Source organism: Nerophis ophidion, linkage group LG10 (assembly GCF_033978795.1).
Source record: "Nerophis ophidion isolate RoL-2023_Sa linkage group LG10, RoL_Noph_v1.0, whole genome shotgun sequence".
Lineage (NCBI taxonomy): Eukaryota > Metazoa > Chordata > Actinopteri > Syngnathiformes > Syngnathidae > Nerophis > Nerophis ophidion.
This window is the reverse complement of record NC_084620.1, coordinates 15,957,957-15,978,273: the sequence shown is the minus strand read 5'-3', so window position 1 is coordinate 15,978,273 and position 20,317 is coordinate 15,957,957. Positions and strand designations below refer to the sequence as shown.

Here is a 20,317-nt window from a genome sequence, read left to right as displayed (position 1 = left end):
ACTGTAGCACTGTAGCAATTCAATGAGACTTCACTGCCATCGGACCAGCCTGTGTTGGCCCTGCGATGAGGTGGCGACTTGTCCAGGGTGTACCCCGCCTTCTGCCCGATTGTAGCTGAGATAGGCGCCAGCGCCCCCCGCGACCCCGAAAGGGAATAAGCGGTAGAAAATGGATGGATGTACTGAAATGTGCAATCTACTAATAAAATCATCAATCAATCAATCAATCAATCAATCAAACAAAAACCCATTTATCCATCCATTTCCTACCGCTTATTCTCTTTGGGGTCGCAGGGGGCGCCGGAGCCCATCTCAGCTACAATCGGGGGGAAAGCGGCGTACACCCTGGACAAGTCGCCACCTCATTACAGGGCCAACACAGATAGACAGACAACACTCACATTCACACACTGGGGCCAATTTTAGTGTTGCCAATCAAACTATCCCCAGGTGCATGTCTTTGGAGGTGGAAGGAAGCCGGAGTACCCGGAGGGAACCCACGCAGGTACGGGGAGAACATGCAAACTCCACACAGAAAGATCCCGAGCCCGGTATTGAACCCAGGACTACTGAGGACCTTCGTATTGTGAGGCCCATGCACTAACCCCTGTGACACTGTGCTGCCCTAAAACAAAAACATGACAAACTAATACAAACTTAAAATTGACAAATAGATCTGAAGTTGATCTGGAGATTTAAGCGTTAAATGTAAAAAAATAAATAAAAATGGATGACTTATTTGAACACTTTTATACGGATGCCGGGGCTTCACGGTGGAAGAAGGGTTAGTGCGTCTGCCTCACAATACGAAGGTCCTGCAGTCCTGGGTTTAAATCCAGGCTCGGGATCTTTCTGTGTGGAGTTTGCATGTTCTCCCCGTGAATGCGTGGGTTCCCTCCGGGTATTCCGGCTTCCTCCCACTTCCAAAGACATGCACCTGGAGATAGGTTGATTGGCAACACTAAATTGGCCCTAGTGTGTGAATGTGAGTGTGAATGTTGTCTGTCTATCTGTGTTGGCCCTGCGATGAGGTGGGGACTTGTCCAGGGTGTACCCCGCCTTCCGCCCGATTGTAGCTGAGATAGGCGCCAGCGCCCCCCGCGACCCCAAAAGGGATTAAGCGGTAGAAAATAGATGGATGGATATACGGATGCCCAATAATCTTAGTGGGATTTTCTTCTAAACGGTCATTGCTCAAAAAAAAAAAAAAAAATTAATTCAAATCAAGGTTATGAATTCTTGAGGCTCCAATTACTTCCCTACTTACTTTTGGAGAAAATATTGCATGCATATTTTGTGTTTTGCAATAAAAGACATAGTTTTGACAAAAAAAGGCATAAAACATACAAAAAGAAAAGCTTTGTATTGACAGATAGACCTGAAGTTTATCTAAAGATTTAAGCACTGCATAAAAAAGTAATATATGACTTATTTTTAAAAAAATCTTATGACTGAGAACCTTCCAGGTCCCCAGGACCAGACTTTAGGGGAGCATTACAGGTTGCAAAAGTCTTTCTGTTGCATTGGTTTTGGAAATGAAAAATATCAAAAATGCACTCCGCATGCGTTGACTTGTCATTGTGCGGCGCTTGGTAGAAAAGGTTTGGACACATCTGGTCTGTATAGATTGAATTGAGTGTACTGGTATTGGACTGTAAAAGTGTTTGACTCACAGCTGTCTGACTAAGACTTGCAGCGTGCGTCTGCAAAGGCGTCGAGGGTCTCGCCGCTGTCGTCACTGTGGAGGCCAAGGAGGCTGCTGATGAAAGCGCCCTGCAAGGTTTCAGTCACAGGAGCCATTAGTCAGTTTCTATTTATAGAAACAGGCACAGCAGCTTGTATATTCTCTGGTTGCCTGAGAAAAAAATCCCAATTTTTACCTCATTTCCTCCCCGCCCACCTAACAGCAGAATACCACGCTCTGTGACGACTGCACACTTTTATTTTTAGCCCGCGGCAACTGCTTGCTCCTACTTGCAGACTTTTTCAAATGTTTGTACAAAAGCAACCTTCTCTCAGTCAGCTGTTGAATCACATAAACCAGAAACGTCTTTTCTGCCTCGACCGATTATTTGTTTACAATTCCAGTAAGTTAACATTAGAGTGGAAATAAGCAATTTAAAGGATGCATTATGCTTCTTTCTTCATTGTAGTGCAAACCACTAGGGGCGCTGTTTTCCAGTAAGTGAACTCGTCAAACTACTTAGGCTGCTAGCCTCAATTTGTACGAGCAGCAGTTTTGTCCCCTGCCCTTTTTGACATCCCCCCCAAAAATGTTACGCTATTAAACGGAGGCAAGTCAAACATTAGACCCAGGCGGAAAAACGGACGCCCAGGATGAAGTTTGTCCCTCAAGACTGCCCAAAAGATCATTGATTGGCTTTCTGGGGTTGTCTTCTTGCCAACCTGACTATGATTGACAACACACAGCACATGATCAATCAGCGGCTAGTTGGCCTCCACACAGCACTATGAATAAGGAACGAGTAAGACAAAAAACAAATCCTAACAGGAGGAGTCCAATGCGCCACTCAAAGGGAGTAAGAATATATATATTTTGTTTCAAAACGACAAAGTTCGATTCCCTGCCATGACATGAAAGCTAAACATTAGACAATGCAATCTTGAAAAACCAAAGTAAAGTTATTTGTTTGATTCTGCTAATGTTATTTCATACAAAAAACGATCAATGACCAATTTGATTCTGACTCATTTAACTACAAAACATGCATCAAATCCCTTCAAACCACGCCCCTTTCAAGCCACGCCCCCTGTACTAAGGCAGTACAGCGCCACACCCAGGCAATTAGTGTTCCAAGGGGCACCTTGCCCCACCAGCACATTGATGTCGAACACAACATACTCCTAGTAACAAGTCAATTGAAAACAGAGTGAAAATATGCTGTGTAAAATGCATATAATAATAGAAGGTCTCAATAAAACTTGGAATTGCTGCACCGCAACATTAGTAGACATCATTTTTATAGTGTGGTGTATCATACTGATGTCGTGTTTTCACACACTTTTTCAGAAGAGTGTATAAGAATATACATTTAAAGGCTGTCTCTCAAATGTCAAATGTTATGTTGTCTAGTTTGCATTAGCGCTACATTTTGACTATTATTTTGTCTGGTTAGCATAAACACAATATGTCGACTAATATGTTGTTGAGTTATCATTAACGCAACATGTCGATTATTGTGTTGTGTAACCAGCATTAACAATGCATGTCGAGTTTTATGTTGTTTAGTTAGCATTAGCGCTACATGTCACCTGTTATATTGTCTTGTTAGCATTAGTACTACATGGTGATTATTATGTTGTCTAGTTAGCCTTAGCGCTATATGTCACCTGTTTATTTAGAATTAGCGCTGGATGACAACTATTATGTTGTCTGGTTAGCATTAGCGCTACATGTCGACTATTATGTTGTCTGGTTAGCATTAGCGCTACATGTCGACTATTATGTTGTATAGTTAGCATTAGCGCAACATGTCGACTGTTATGTTGTATAGTTAGCATTAGCGCAACATGTCGACTGTTATGTTGTATAGTTAGTATTAGTCCTACATGTCAACTATTATATTGTTTAGTTAGCATTGGCACAATATTTTGACTCTTTTGCATTAGTGCCACGTGTCAACTGTTGTCTAGATAGCATTAGTACATGGGTGCTTTGTAAGTTTGATAAGACTACTAAATATGTTTAAGAAGGAACAAAGAAAGCTGTGAAACAATTAGAAGCACACAGATAGAAAGATAGCACTTAGCTTTGGTGCCGAAGGGAGCGGCAGCATAATTTTCTGGGTGTGAGGTCACCGGAAATTTTGTTACATGTCAACTATAATGTTGTCTAGTTAGCATTAGTGCTACATGTCAACCAGAGGTTTGGACTTGAGTCACATGACTTAGCCTCGAGTCAGACTCGAATCATGAATTTGATGACTTTAGACCCGACTTGACAAAATTTAAAGAGACTTGCAACTCGACTTAGACTTTATCATCAATGATTGTGACTTCATTTGGACTTGAGCCTTTTGACTTGACAAGACTTGCTACTTTCCCCAAAACCCAAAGATTAAAAAGTTATTCAGGAGCGCTCCATATCTTTCATTGTGTGTGTGTGTGTGTCTGTCAGCGTGTGTGCTGCCTGTCAGTAGAACATCCAATTAAATTAGATCCACCTTGTTTTCATTCCACAGCATTCACCCAATCAAATTTTTTTCTTTCTTTTTTTTTCTTTGTCATGAAAAAGGGACGTTTTTGTCATGTAAAAGGGAGGGGTTTTGGGTTGGTGCACTAATTATAAGTGTATCTTGTGTTTTTTATGTTGATTTAATAAAAAAATAAAATAGAATAAAAAAAAAAATAAAAAAAATAAAATATATATATATATATATATATATATATATATATATATATATATATATATATATATATATATATATAAAAATTATTTTGCGGCTCGGTACCAATCAAGCAGCGGCCCGGTACCAGGCCGCGGCCCGCCGGTTGGGGACCACTGCTCTAAATGACCAGACGTCCGAGATCAAAAGTGGGAATATAATCCCAGAGAAGAGAGAAAAAAACGGTCAGCTATTTTTAAATTCAAGAAACAATATGATTAGGTTATATATGCATGCGTGTATTCTACATAAACAATGAATACATTACATATCTAGATATCTTAGGGACTTACAGACTGTAACTCTGTTGCAGCAACAGCAGAGTTTAATCTGTCTTGACACTTTGTATTGATATTTTGTATTACATTCTTCCCTTAAATGATAATGTTTACAATGATTGTTTTATATGTATTTTTTATGTTTGTGGCTTTGGATAAGAGCATCTGCAAAATACTTGAACATAAACATATATGATCACCTGAAAGTCTTTATATCAGTTAATACCACCAATCTGTTTCACTGGATTCCGAATAAAACCAAATTCTGTTTTACCCAACAATGTTATTTTTTGAATATTGTTACCTGAAGACTTATTCCTTGTTACAATTATACTGTTAAGAAAGTATTGTCTTATACTTCGCCTAAAATGAGAATGCATCGTAATCAGTGGCGGCTAGTGAATTTTGTTTTAGGTGGGGCTGAAAGTTTGTAAACCAAACCCCTGTAGGGGGGTCATCTTCCCCCAGAAAATGTCTTTGTGATTTTCACATACAAATATTGAAGATCTTTGCTCCTTCTCAACTCTGTGGTAATATTATTTTCACAAAATACAACAAATAGTACGTTAATCTTAAATCTTACTTGTGAAAAGTAGTCCCCCGATTCCTATTTTCAACAGTCCGCTCATTTGAGCAGGAAAACGTTGAACACCATCTTTTTGTTCTACCTGTTAACTGTCAGTTTAGGCTGCTCACCCGCTCCTCATCACCACTTCAAGATGGCTGCCAAATTTCTCGCGTCACAGCAGCCAATTCTGTGTCTACTTATAAGATGTCTATGGTTATAACGTCATTGCAAACATGGCAATTTGTTGCGTCCACTGCAGTTTGCTACCTTATTCATACTTTTGTCAAGTAATTTTTTTTAAGCAGGGTTACATGAGGTACCTACACATAATGTTACGTTAGTCAATGTGTCACACACAGTAACGTAATGTTACACGGCAGTCAGCACCACCGCATATTTTAGCCACCTACAAAAAGACAAACATAGTCAAATAAAGGTCAGTTAAAATGTATACTAGATTAAGGATATGTGTACATATTGCATAGGGCCCTGGCATGTGAAAAGTACAACTTTGTTCAGTGTTATGTTCATGTATTTATGTTTTTTACGTGTACGCATGCACACATCAACACACATACAGTATGAGATGAGATCAATGAGATAAGGTAAGAACAGGATAGAAACTGCTGTGGAAGTAGTTACAATGCAATACGCCATGGAAATACAATGTTAACACTTTTGTGCAAATAAGTACAGTTGCACTTGTTTTTTTCAAATGTGTTTATTCTGTAAAGGAATGAGCTAAATGTTTTAAATGACTGGTTAATTGTCATGGTCCACGTCTTGGACCATGTCATATTCTGGTTTTGTTTCTGTTTTGTTATCATCCTGTTGTATTCGACGTCTTTGGTTCCCGGTGGCACTTCCTGTTTGGTTTCTGTTGTCATGGTTACTCATTTAGTGTCACCTGTTTCTTGTTTGTCGTCACGCACCTGATTTGATTAATTATCTCCTTATTTAAGACCGCCCTTGTTTGTCATTCGTTCTCGGACTATAGTTTGCTACCCGCAACAAGTGACATCTCTCTTCCCGCATTGTGGTAACTATCTTTTTTCACTTTATTAGCTTCCATGCTATTTTGTTTGTTTACTTGTCCCTAGTTTACATACTAGCGCTTTCAGTTCATTCTAGCTTCCACGCTAGTTCTGTTTGTTTTGTCTTTAGTGCCTATGTGCCACTATTTCTGTTATTAGTTTGTTTTTGTAGTTAGGAATAAATCTTCATTCCTACCTTAACGCTGTGTTCCATCTCCGCTGCACCACGAGAACGCAAACACACGCCACGATGCCACCCAGACGTCACAGTTAATAGCGCTATTATGAAGTGCACTGTCAGCACTATTATTTTTTCTGCAATTTCAAATGCACTTGTTTTAATAAATAAATACAGGGTTTTAAAAGCAAACACAATCTGTGTAAATATAATAGGCTGTGGTTAAAAGGACTTGAAAGGACTCGAAACTCAAAAAGCAGGACTTGGGACTTGAGACTTTCCTGTCTTGACTTTGGACTTGACTCGGGACTTGCCTGTCTTCACTCGGGACTTGACTCGGGACTTGAGGGCAAAGACTTGAGACTTACTTATGACTTGCAAAACAGTGACGTGGTCCCACCTCTGATGGCAACTGTTGTCTAGTTAGCATTACTGCTACATTTCCACTATAATGTTGTCTAATTACCATTAGCGCTACATGTCCACAATTAGGTTGTTTAGTTAGCATTCGCACTGCGTGTTGACTGTTTTGCATTAGTGCCACGTGTCAACTGTTGTCTAGTTAGCATTAGTGCTCCATATCGACTATAATGTCGAGTTTACTGTTCTACAAATTAGACATGTTCACAAGTTTAATTTTGTTTTTAAAATGGTAATTATTGAGATAAAAGGTGGGTCAGCAGTGACGCTACGACAGTCTGTTGAGTTACAATATTGTGGTCAGGGCCACATGCTGTGTGTAGGGTCTCGCGATATGTGGGTGCCATGTTTTGTGTGAAGAAGCACATGTAAAATGTAATTGAATGAATGAAAAAGTGCTTCATCTGAATTTTTTTTTACCCCAAACTTATTCCAAGCTGCTTCCTGCCCTATCACTGGCAGGGATATGGTGGAAAATTTTCCGCCACAAAGCGAATGTGCCTGTTTCGTCAGGCAGTTGTGCTGGCTTCATATCCTGGTTGGTGTCAATATAGAAAAGTTCATAAACTTATGGTTGTATTAAAAAAAAAATGAACACGTTATTTCCCATGAATTCATTTTAGTACAAAATATGCATCAAATTAAATGTAAGTTCGAATAAAAAAAGTGTAAAAATATTTTACATAAATAAAAAAAGTGTGACATTTTTTGTAAGGGGCGGGGGGGGGGGGGTCCCAATTTAGTCTGATTATGGCATCCATCCATCCATTTTCTACCGCTTATTCCCTTTGGGGTCGAAGGGGCGCTGGTGCCTCTCTCAGCTACACTCGGGCGGAAGGCGGGGTACACCCTGGACAAGTCGCCACCTCATCGCAGTGGTTACGGCATTATTGTTATTATTACTAGTGTAATGTTTCTTATGCTTCAACTGTCAGAAAACAGTTTTTCTGGCTTGAGCATCTGGCCCCAAAATGCCTGCCCCTTATTTGCATGTGTTAATTGAAAGAGCCCCTGTGCAAATGGTATGTTTATTCTACAGCCATGCTGCCCCCTGGTGGATGTTCCTAGCTCCTGTAGGTTAAAATCCACCTCCACCCCTCATGAGGACAGCTGTAATTAAAAAGATGACATTTGTGAAATATTTTAAATCACCTGATGGGTTGTAAAGTATGCCCCGCCTTGCTCCCAGAGGAGGAGTTGTGTTGAGTCAAATCGTGGTATGTGTTAGTGGGTTGGAGTCAGTCGACAGCTGCCTCGGCTTCCACAACACGACTTGACGCCCACATTACACAACTGAACACCAAAATTAGGACAAAATGGACTTCTCTATCAGGGCTGCTATTGTGGAGGACTGCAAGGATGTGGCACGGATGAACCTGGTGACGCACACACACACCACCTGAATGCCGACAATAATCCATTTATGCTTAATTGAATGTTTATCTTAGGATCTGGCCACGTACGAGAAGGTCCCAGAGCAGGTGACAGTCACACAGAAAGGTAACAAAAATATGTGTTACATTCCTAAAGATAACAAACCTGTTTCTCAAGAGTGTGTTCCACACAAATTCTGCGACTTAGATTTGGAACAAGATGGTTTCTCCAAGAACCCGTTCTTCCAGTGTCTCATTGCTGAGGTCCCTCAGCAGCACAAAAGTAAAGATGGTAAGAAAATATATGTCATCATGAGACATCACCTCATATCATATAGAAACTCTCACATGACAAGCAGATGAGGCCCCCTGTGGCCCCGAGCATCTCTTAGTGTTACTTGAAAGAGGAACTGAGGTTGGAAAATGTTCAATAATGAAAACAGCCTTTGGTGTGACCACTGTTGGAAGTAGGGTTGTACAGTATACCAGTACTAGTATAGCATTGCAGTACTAATGAATGAAGAATTGTACTATACTTGGTTTGAAAAGTACCGGTTTTAGGGCATGACAACACGTCGTCACGTCGTGACATTGCTGGTTTTACAAGCAGAGGAGCATGTTCGGCAGCGCACAATCACACAGTACTTACAAGCAGACATAGTGTGTAGACAGAAATGGGAGAACGGACGCACTTTGACCGAAAAACTGACGATAAAGGTGAAGTTATAACACTGAAAGGCCCTCAGGAAGAGGTGCTTTAAGACATGGCTAGCTAGCGCACAGCAAACATCCATCCACAGTGGGCCTTGTAGTAGCTACTTCTAAATCACTAATCCTCGCCTCCATGGCGACGAATAAAGTAAGTTTCTTACAAGTATCATCCCTACAGGACGAGGAATATCTAAACATGCTTCACTACACACCGCAGGAGGATACAAGACCTCACAGGCATCACCGCTAACAAAAGCTAGCAAGCCTGAATGTAAACAAATGCCATGGGTGGATCTACACATCACATCCACTGTAATGATACCAAGCACAATAGCGTATGTACTATGATTACATCTATATTTTTTTATCGTCACAAAACATTTCTTCACAAAAAAATAAATCTTTAACATCAATATTTATGGAACATGTCCATAAAAATCTAGCTGTCAACACTGAATATTGCCTTGTTGCATATCTTTTCACAGTTTATGAACTGTGAAAAGGGTACCAAAAGTACCAATGATTGTCACACACACACACACTAGATGTGGTGAAATTTGTCCTCTGCATTTGACCCATCACCTTTGATCACCCCCTGGGAAGTGAGGGAGCAGTGGGCAGCAGCGGTGGCCGCGCCCGGTAATCATTTGTGGTGATTTAACCCCCAATTCCAACCCCTTGATGCTGAGTGCCAAGCAGGGAGGCAATAGGTCCCATTTTTTAATAGTCTTTGGTATGACTCGACCGGGGTTTGAACTCACAACCTACCGATTTTAGGGCGGACACTCTAACCACTAGGCCACTGAGTATTATTTTGTTGAAGCATTATTCAATAAATATATTTATAAAGGATTTTGGAATTGTTGCTATTTTTAGAATATTTAAAAAAAATCTCATGTACCCCTTGGCATACTTTCAAGTACCCCCAGGGGTATGCGTACCCCCATTTGAGAACCACTGACCTAGTATATACAATAATATAAACCAAGCATTGTATTTCATTCAGGATTATTTCATATCTATATTCAAATAAAAATATATATTTGATCTTTTTTAGATACAGTCAATAAATAATGTGAATGTATCATAACATGGAAATCTAAGAGAATGTGTTGTGAATGAGGGTGGTTGTGGACTTGGAATTTTTATCCATCCATCCATTTCCTACCGCTTATTCCCTTTTGGGGTCGCGGGGGGCGCTGGCCCCTATCTCAGCTACAATCGGGCGGAAGGCGGGGTACACCCTGGACAAGTCGCCACCTCATCACAGGGCCAACACAGATAGACAGACAACATTCACACTCACATTCACACACTAGGGCCAATTTAGTGTTGCCAATCAACGTATCCCCAGGTGCATGTCTTTGGAAGTGGGAGGAAGCCAGGGTACCCGGAGGAAACCCACGCAGTCACAGGTAAAACATGCAAACTCCCCACAGAAAGATCTGTGTGGAGATTGAACCCAGGACTGCAGGACCTTCGTATTGTGAGGCAGACGCACTAACCCCTCTGCTACCGGGAAGCCCTGGAATTTTTATTTTTTTATTTTTTTTACACATTTTTATTAAAAAACAACAATTTTTCCAACGTCTTAATTTTAAACAATTTCTCTTCTTAGTTATTATTACTCCGGCTGTAGAAAAGGAAATTTACACAAATACCTTTTTTTCCGATATATGATCAAAAGGCTTCACGGTGGCAGAGGGGTTAGTGCGTCTGCCTCACAATACGAAGTTCCTGCAGTCCTGGGTTCAAATCCAGGCTCGGGATCTTTCTGTGTGGAGTTTGCATGTTCTCCCCGTGAATGCGTGGGTTCCCTCCGGGTACTCCGGCTTCCTCCCACTTCCAAAGACATGCACCTGGGGATAGGTTGATTGGCAACACTAAATTGGCCCTAGTGTGTGAACGTGAGTGTGAATGTTGTCTGTCTATCTGTGTTGGCCCTGCGATGAAGTGGCGACTTGTCCAGGGTGTACCCTGCCTTCCGCCCGATTGTAGCTGAGATAGGCGCCAGCGCCCCCCGCGACCCCGAAAGGGAATAAGCGGTAGTAAATGGATGGATGGATGGATATGATCAAAATATTCCCACATGTCGGAAATCCTTTTTCCTGAGGTTGCTCCATGATCTCTGACGACGATAAATCAAAAATGACCGACGACAGTAGTGCGGCGATTCTGTTGGCAGCAGCCTCTCGTTGACACAGTTTGGCACGCAGGCGTGAGTTCAACACAGTTCGCGTATCGGTCACGTGACCGAAACAGCTCATGATCGGTTACGTAACTTTCTAAAAGCGGTATGCGCACCGACCCAGGGTTTTGCTCTATGAGCTCGACGCATGCGCCGATGCATCGGTGTTTCCGGAGCCATCACTAGACAAAACTATGGACAATAAACAAAACTTACTTGACAGGAAAACGAGCATGGATCTATGGCATGAAGGAGCAGCATGAACTTTGGCGTGAAAAATCTAGCATGAACAGAGCATGAAAATAACAATGACACAAGGCCGACTGACTGGCAAAGACAATCTTAAATACTGCCTCTGATTAGTGCTCCGGAAGCAGGTGAGCGGGCGAGCACTAATCAGGGACAGGTGAACACAAAGAGTAACCATGGCGACAAAACGAGGGAGTGAAAAAAGAGGAAGCAATGGAGTCTTAAACAAAACAGAACATAACTAAACAAAACATGATCACAACAACGACACAGTTTCAATGTCCATTTCTCAGATGATGCAATTGTTGATGACTGAAGTGCTGATATCAACCAAACCTAACCCCCTCCCTCACATCCCACCCACTGGATTGTAAATAATGTAAATAATTCAATGTATATACTCTGATGATTAACTTTTGTGATGACTGTATTATGCTGATAGTATATATCAGGGGCGTCACTAGACCTAATACTGTACTGGGGCACACCTGGGGCACAAATAATTCATGTGAGCGTGCAAAGCGCGCAAGCAAAAACATTTTTTAAGCACTTACTTATCATAAAAAATACATAAATAGTGCTTTAAACTATGAAATCATATCAGATTATGTTGTATGGATCTTTGATTAACCACCTGAAATTAACTAATGCATTCGACCTACTTGTGCACTTTTTTACTACAGACTTCTAAACTGCTACTGGTAAAAGCAAAAAGGAAGAGCAATGAATCTTTTTGAAATATTTATTGCAGTAATCCTCTGCAAATTTAACATCTACAAAAGTAAAACAAAAAATAAAGCACCCCTACATCTCTGGGTTATTTTATATTATTTAATTTCCATTTATGGCAATGTGGCGAATCCTATTTCAGATACACAAAACTATAAAATATACACAAAACAATAAAGCCACAGTAGTAGAATAAATGAACAACTGTTGTGTGTCTGTTCAGGGAATCATTTTCTGAGAAGTAAACTGTAACGTCTCGTTTTCATTTTTGCAAAGTGGTCAATCACTCTGGACAGACATGGAAATATTACAGTAACTGTTATACAGTTGACCAGTGGTTCCCAACTGCTGGGCCGTGACATAAAAGTGGATTGTGTGTCATTTTCAGTGAGTCGCAGTCACATGTGTGCATGGAAAAAAAAAAAGTTTAGGAAGAAAAAAATCAAATTGTGGCAACAAAACCAGATATTTTTAGCCATTTTTCTAGTGACTATTAGTGAGTATTTTAGCAAAAGGCAAACCGACTAACAAGTTGGAGGAGGACTCAGGACAGACATGGAAATATATTTTTAAAAAATCTAAATGGGGCAACAAAACCCGATATTTTCAGCCATCTTTCTGAAAACAAATACAGAAATGTTACTATTTTTTCTGGAAACAAAACCAGATGCTTTAGCTGAAAGCCATTTTTCTGGTGACAAAACAAGATTATTTTAGTCAAAGTCGCACCGATTAACAAGACAAGTCTACTGTGCTATTTTTCTGTGAAATAAACTTGAATTACTTAAAAATTTGGCTCACGACTTGATGATATGGAAAGATGTTTTTCTTCCTGAAGATAAACCATTTGAGAAGCACTCAACTCACACATGCTTACTCCAAATCATCATTGATGCAGAACCAGCAGACAATAACCAACATTATGTTTCATGTTCATTGGAAATTCCCCCGACAGCTCGTACAGCAAATGAATATGTTTGTCTTGATACAAGGAATAAAGTTAGCTAACTTAGCATCAACTTAAGACAATGATGTTGCCTAGCTAGCTAGGACTTCACTTACATTTCTCATTCCTTGATGCTTCTTGTCTGCTGCGGGCGAATAACTTTCTTAAATTTATCTAGGAGTTACAGTTTGAGTCAAATCAAAATCAAAATAATGTAATTAACAAATTGTTGTTGGCTAACGTTACCTACCTCACGCAGTTATTCTCATCCTCTCTCTCTCTCTCTCTCTCTCTCTCTCTCTCTCTCTCTGTCTCTCTCAACTGAAGTCTCGATCCACACGTGAATAAATTACCATATTAAGTAGCCATGTGCTCATTGTTAAGTGGAGTGAATACAGTAGCAATCAATTACCACACTAAGTAGTATGTGCGCTGTTGTCTATGTTATGTAGACTTAAAACTCTGAAGCGTTTTTTTTTTATTGGTGAAATTTTTACTGGGGCACTGCAGATCAACAGTGGGTTACGTGCCCCAGTAAAATATGTCTGGCGACGACCCTGGTATATATTTGTACCAAGAATTGATTTACGTGGACCCCGACTCAAACAAGTTGAAAAACTTTTTGGGGTGTTACCGTTTAGTGGTCAATTGTACGGAATATGTACTGAACTGTGCAATCTACTAATAAACGTTTCAATTCATCAATCAATTACTATTATAGTTGATATTAAACAGTTAGCATTGGCACTGCATGTTGACTATTACAGTTTGTGTTCTCTACTTAGCATTCGCTCTTTAACAGATTTTATCATTCGTAACTATGTAAAGCAGAACTATTTTGAATATACTGTAACTGTTTATCCATCCATCCAATTTCTACCACTTGTCCTTTTCCGGGTTGCGGGGGGCGCTGGTGCCTATCTCAGCTCCATTCGGGCGGAAGGCGGGATACACCCTGGACAAGTCTCCACCTCATCACAGAGCCAACACAGATAGACAGACAACATTCGCACTCGCATTCACACACTCAGGACCACTCAGTGTTGATGTTCACGAAAAATGTCATGTAAAATCACCATTTAGTATTTTCAATGCACGCAGAAAGAAAAGACGTATGAATATTATGTTTCATTTCAGGTTACACATTGATCGGCTTTGCACTTTACTTCTACTCGTACAGCGCATGGAGAGGGAAGTCTATCTACTTGGAGGACCTGTACGTCATGCCGGAATTCCGAGGTAAAACTCATCAATGCACATAGGCCATCTTGTGTGTGTTTTTATATTTTCTTTTACATCTAAATGCATTTTTCCAGGGCAAGGTGTGGGTAAAGCGTTATTGAGCAAAGTAGCACAGGTGAGTGATATGCACACTTAACAGTGTTATGTCGACTGCTACAGTGTCTAGTTAGCATTAGCGCTGTAATGTTAACGGTTATGTTTTCTAGTTAGCATTAGCGTTACATGTCGACTGCTATGTTGTCTAATTGGCATTAGCACAACTTGTCAAATATTTTGTTGTTAAGTTAGCTTTACATCTCGACTGTTATGTTGTATATTTAGCATTAGCGTTACATGTCATCTGTTATGTTGTCTAATTCGCATTAGCACCACTTGTCAAATATTTTGTTTAGTTAGCTTTGGCATTGCATGTCGACTGTTATGTTGTCTAGTTAGCATTAGTGCTATAATGTTAACTGTTATCTTGTGTAGTTAGCATTAGCGCTATAATGTTAACTGTTATCTTGTCTAGTTAGCATTAGCATTACATGTTGACTGTTATGTTGTCTAATTAGCATTAGCACCACTTGTCAAATATTTTGTTGTTAAGTTAGCTTTACATCTCGACTGTTATGTTTTCTAGTTAGCATTAGCGTCATCATTTTAAGGGTTATGTTGTCAAGTTAGCATTAGTGCTACATGTCGACTATTATGTTGTCTATTTAGCATTAGTGCTATAATGTTAACTGTTGTTTTATCTCGTTAGCATTAGTGCGACATATCGACTGTTAAGTTGTCTAATTAGCATTAGCGCTACATGTCGACTGTTTTGTTTCTAATTAGCATTAGCATTACTTGACAACTCTTATATTATTTAGTTATGAGCACTACATGTCGACTGTTAAGTTGTCTAGTTAGCATTATTGCTACATGTCGACTGTTACGTGGTCTAGTTAGCATTAGCGCCATAATGTTAACTGTTGTCTAATTAGCATTAGCACTACAAGTCGACTGTTATGTTGTCTTGTTTGCATTAGCACTATAACGTTAACTGTTGTCTTTTCTCGTTAGCAGTAGTGCAACGCATCGACTGTCAAATTGTCTAATTAGCATTCAAACTACATGTCAACTGTTAATAACAGTCTGAAACATAACAGTCTGTTTTGTTTCTAATTAGCATTAGCATTACATGGCAGCTCTTATATTATTTAGTTATTAACACTACATGTCGACTGTTATGTGGTCTAATTAGCATTAGCGCAATATATCGGCTGTTATGTTGTCTCGTTAGCATTAGCAATACATGTCGACTGTTAAGTTGTCTAGTTAGCATTAGCGTTACATGCCGACTGTTATGTTTCTAATTAGCATTAGCATTACATGACAACTCATATTATTTAGTTATTAGCATCCTAGTGTGTGTATGACAATAATCGGTACTTTAACTTTTTAACTTTAACTTTACATGTCGACTGTTATGTTGTCTAGTTAGCATTAGCACTATAACGTTAACTGTTGTCTTGTCTCGTTAGCATTAATGCGACGAATCGCCTGTAAAGTTGTCTAATCAGCATTAGCACTACATGTCGACTGTTAATAACAGTCTGAAACAAAACAGTCTGTCATATTTCTAATTACAAATAGCATTACATGAAACCTCTTATATTATTTAGTTATCACTACATGTTGACTGTTATGTGGTCTAATTACCATTAGCGCTATATATCTGCCGTTATGTTGTCTCGTTAGCATTAGCAATACATGTGGACTGTTAAGTTGTCTAGTCAGCATTAGCGCTACATGCCGACTGTTATGTTTCTAATTAGCATTACATGACAACTCATATTATTTAGTTATTAGCACTACATGTCGACTGTTATGTTGTCTAGTTAGCATTAGCGCTATAACATTAACTGTTGTCTTGTCTTGTTAGCATTAGTGCGACGTATCGACTGTTAAATTGTCTAATTAGCATTAGCGCTACATGTCGACTGTTAATAACAGTCTGAAATAAAACAGTCTGTCATGTTTCTAATTAGCATTAGCATTACATGACAACTCTTATATTATTTAGATATTAACACTACATGTCGACTGTTATGTGGTCTAATTAGCATTAGCACTATATATCGGCTGTTATGTTGTCTCGTTAGCATTAGCGCTACATGTCGACTGATAAGTTGTCTTGTTAGCAATAGCGCTACATGCCGACTGTTATGTTTCCAATTAGCATTAGCGCTAATCCTACATGTGGAAGGTTATGTTGCCTAGTTAGTATTAGTGTGATGTCTTGACTGTTGCAGCAGGGTTTAGCTGCAGGCTGCCACATGCTCAACTTCACCGTGCTGCACGCCAACCAGTCGTCTGTGGACTTTTACCTGCGGCGAGGCGGCTTCGACATGACGTCTGACGTGGGCTATCACTTTATGGCTTTCGAAGAGGACGCCATGCAGCAGCTGGCACGGACCTGACACTCGAACCTTGACCATCGCATGTGGAGACGATCAAACCGCCGTGATGTTATTGCTCACATTAAAATTAATCTTTATCATTTTCTTCTTTCACTACCGTTGTCCGGGGGTTTACTTATGCTAAGGTAGCAAATTTGATTGGCTTACTATTTTCATGGAAACAATGATTTCTGAGGTTTTTAAGCTAATGCTGATCGTCAAAGATGAAACATTGTATGACAAGGAGTCCAAACTTTCATACTTTTTCTTCATCCAATCCTAAAGAAAATCCAATGTCGATCAACATATGCTGAAATCTTAGGTTTGTGTTTTAGGTCAATGGTCCCCAACTACCGGGCCGTGGCCTGTGGCCCTATTGGTACCGGGCCGCAGAAGAATTTCTTTATTAATTTTTATTTAAAAAAAAAAAAAAAAAAAACGTTTTTTATTTTTTTATTAAATCAACATAAAAAACACAATATACACTTACAACTAGTGCACCAACCACAAAAACCTCCCTTTTTCATGAAGAAAACGTCCCTTTTTCATGCCAAAGAAAAAATAAAAATAAAAAATAAAAAATAAAAATAAAAAAACATCCCCCCCGGGCCGCGGGACAAATTATTAAGCGTTGACCGGTCCGCGGATACAAAAAGGTTGGGGACCACTGTTTTAGGTGACAAATCAGTGTAATGAAATTTAGGTTTTTCCATTCTTTTTCCAATTTGTATTGTTAACAAGCAAACATCAGTGCTGTCCCCTTATTGTACATGAAACATGTCTTCCAGATAATTAAATTTGTTAAATGTATTGAGTTGTGATGCTTGTTAACTGTGAAGCACACACACAAACACACACACACACAAACACACACACACACACACACTTACAATGTAGCTACAAGTTACTCTCGCAAGTTTAGAAGCAGGAGTGCAGAGCCGGATGACCACGACCAGCGCCCTGCGGCGCTCAGGGATCTGTTGTTGTGGTTTGTGCAGCCTTTTGAGACACTCGTGATTTTGGGCTATAAAAATAAACATTTTTGGTTGGTCGCGGCAAAGTCACTTCTTCTGGCTGCTCTCGCTGATTTCCCATGCAATGCGCCATTTTTGCCACCGTCGGTCACTGAGGGGAAATGAATTATGACAGCTGCTGAATTAAAGAAGCATCCTTAGGGTAAAAATGTGATGAAAAGTTGACAACGTTGCACTCACCAGTTGCCATATGCAAATTGTACACAATTCCAGCAGCCAGTGCTGAACATCCACTTTTAGGGGTGGGTTCGACTTGTTTTCCATGATATTAATACTTCATCCATCCATGCAATTTCTACCGCTTGTCCCATTTGGGGTCACGGGGGGTGCCGGAGCCTATTTCAGCTGCATTTGATAGGAAGGTGGGGTACACCCTGGACAAGTCACCACCTCATCGCAGGGTCAACCAACACAGATAGACAGACAACATTGACACTCACATTCACACACTAGGGACCTTTTAGTGTTGCCAATCAGCCTTTCCCCAGGTGCATGTCTTTGGAGGTGGGAGGAAGCCGGAGAACCCACGCAAACACGGGGAGAACATGCAAACTCCACACAGAAAGACCCCAAGCCCGGGGATCGAACCCAGGACCTTCGTATTGTGAGGAACATGCACTAACCCCTGCTCTGCCGATATTAATACTGTTAAATTAAATTAAATTATGATTGCCAACTGGATTCATTAATACTCTATTTACATTTTGTGACCTGAACTTTAACCAAGTATAATAAATATTGGATGGGCCCGAAGCTTTAACAGCAAACAAAGTGGTTTTAGTACAAAAGTTGTACAAGTTGGATTGACTTGCCAATGCAAACAGACAGCATCCAAAGGATCCAGAATCAAGCAAAATCATGCAAAATCATATCAAATATTGGTCTGCTGGCTTTTTTATGTTTCCCTCATGTGTCAAGGTCTCATTGTTTTGCAACTGCTTGCTCCAAAACAACCTTGAGTCTCTTAGTCACAACAAACAATCAAAACATTTTGTAGAATGGTTAGAGCGACGGGCTTCACGGTGTCAGAGGGGTTAGTGCGTCTGCCTCACAATACGAAGGTCCTGCAGTCCTGGGTTCAAATCCAGGCTCGGGATCTTTCTGTGTGGAGTTTGCATGTTCTCCCCGTGAATGCGTGGGTTCCCTCCGGGTACTCCGGCTTCCTCCCACTTCCAAAGACATGCACCTGGGGATAGGTTGATTGGCAACACTAAATTGGCCTTAGTGTGTGAATGTGAGTGTGAGTGTTGTCTGTCTATCTGTGTTGGCCCTGCGATGAGGTGGCGACTTGTCCAGGGTGTACCCCGCCTTCCGCCCGATTGTAGCTGAGATAGGCGCCAGCGCCCCCCGCGACCCCGAAAGGGAATAAGCGGTAGAAAATGGATGGATGGGTTAGAGCGACCACAAATTCAACTTTCCCCTGAATATGCTCAGCAGTGGTTCAGAGGCTTTTAGATAGACTTTCTTTTTGGACTAAAACAGACAGAAAATATGGTATAAAGGTCAGAAATTTCACTACATTATTTTAAGAGCTAGCATCAAGGACCTACATTCAGCGGTGCATTGCCACAGAGCGATAACTTCATTATGTTGCTATTTTGACATCAGCTGGTGAGCTGAGCTGAGGCGAGGCTCGGACCTTGGGAAAGTTTCTTCTAGATTTCAGATTATGTCTCTGTGGAGGGGCGGAGCCGGCAGTCCAAACAAAAAGGCAGAGCACGCCGCAGCCCGGCCCGAGATAGCGGCGAGGAGGCGTGGACGGCGAGTGAGCGGCGGGGCGCGCGGGGAGTGACGCGGCCTTCAAGACCAGGTGCGTGGATCGCGCACCTGGGGACAATCAAGTACTCCTTTCTCACTGTTTAAAAGGGCAACAGCTGTGAACATCAGGGAGAGGGCGGAGAGACTGGAAGGAGACAGAGGGAAGCTGACGCGGAGCGAGAGAGGAAAAGAGCAAGAGGCAGACGACGAGCGAGTGGAGAAGAGGAGCTGAAAAGCAACCTGGACTGAGGTTTTTATTTGAAAAAATAAACCAAGTCAACCCTGTTCAAAGATGTCCCTATTTGGTGGTCCATGGAACCCGCACGGCAGCAAGAGTCTGTCAGTCTCTCACCTTGATAGTAAAAGGATGAGGACATACTGTATTCTGAGAAGTTGGTACACTTTTACATCTAATTTAGACCCAAAGATGGTGGAAAAAGACCCGAAATGATGCTTGGTTGCCCCCCATATTTTTCTGTGCGAGGATTATGATTAATTCATCTGAATGCGAATATATAAATATTCTAACAGTCGGAATCCCAATGAGATCAGTGTTTGTACAGTAAGTGAGGTTTTCTTATGTTTGCTGTCTCTCACAGTCTGCATTTAGCAGTAATCCGTCTTGTTATTGGAAGAAAAAAGCGATTCTTATGCAGGGTTTTTTTTCATTAATATGGCTCTGTGTGCTTTGAATTATGAAAATATGTAAATATCCCATGTTATTATAAGGCTGAATGTTACTACATTACATATATACTTACAGCATGTATATAA

The 20,317-nt window shown here is 40.6% G+C and overlaps 1 protein-coding gene across 3 annotated transcripts; it reads left to right on the top strand.

Moving 5' to 3' along the window:
• Positions 1 to 8,093: 8,093 nt before the first annotated feature.
• On the top strand, positions 8,094 to 17,561 carry sat2a.1 (spermidine/spermine N1-acetyltransferase family member 2a, tandem duplicate 1). 3 transcript variants are annotated; one of them, XM_061912635.1, is made up of 6 exons: positions 8,094 to 8,263; positions 8,333 to 8,384; positions 8,466 to 8,549; positions 14,218 to 14,319; positions 14,397 to 14,437; positions 16,583 to 17,561. In XM_061912635.1, exons 1-6 carry the CDS (start codon positions 8,201 to 8,203, stop codon positions 16,709 to 16,711), a joined length of 471 nt encoding a protein of 156 aa, XP_061768619.1. In that variant the 5' UTR covers positions 8,094 to 8,200; the 3' UTR covers positions 16,712 to 17,561. The 3 variants fall into 3 exon arrangements, with proteins under 3 accessions (XP_061768619.1, XP_061768618.1, XP_061768617.1); XM_061912634.1 differs by having other exon boundaries at positions 8,095 to 8,263; positions 16,608 to 17,561; XM_061912633.1 differs by having other exon boundaries at positions 8,095 to 8,263; positions 16,605 to 17,561.
• The last annotated feature ends 2,756 nt before the right edge of the window (positions 17,562 to 20,317 follow it).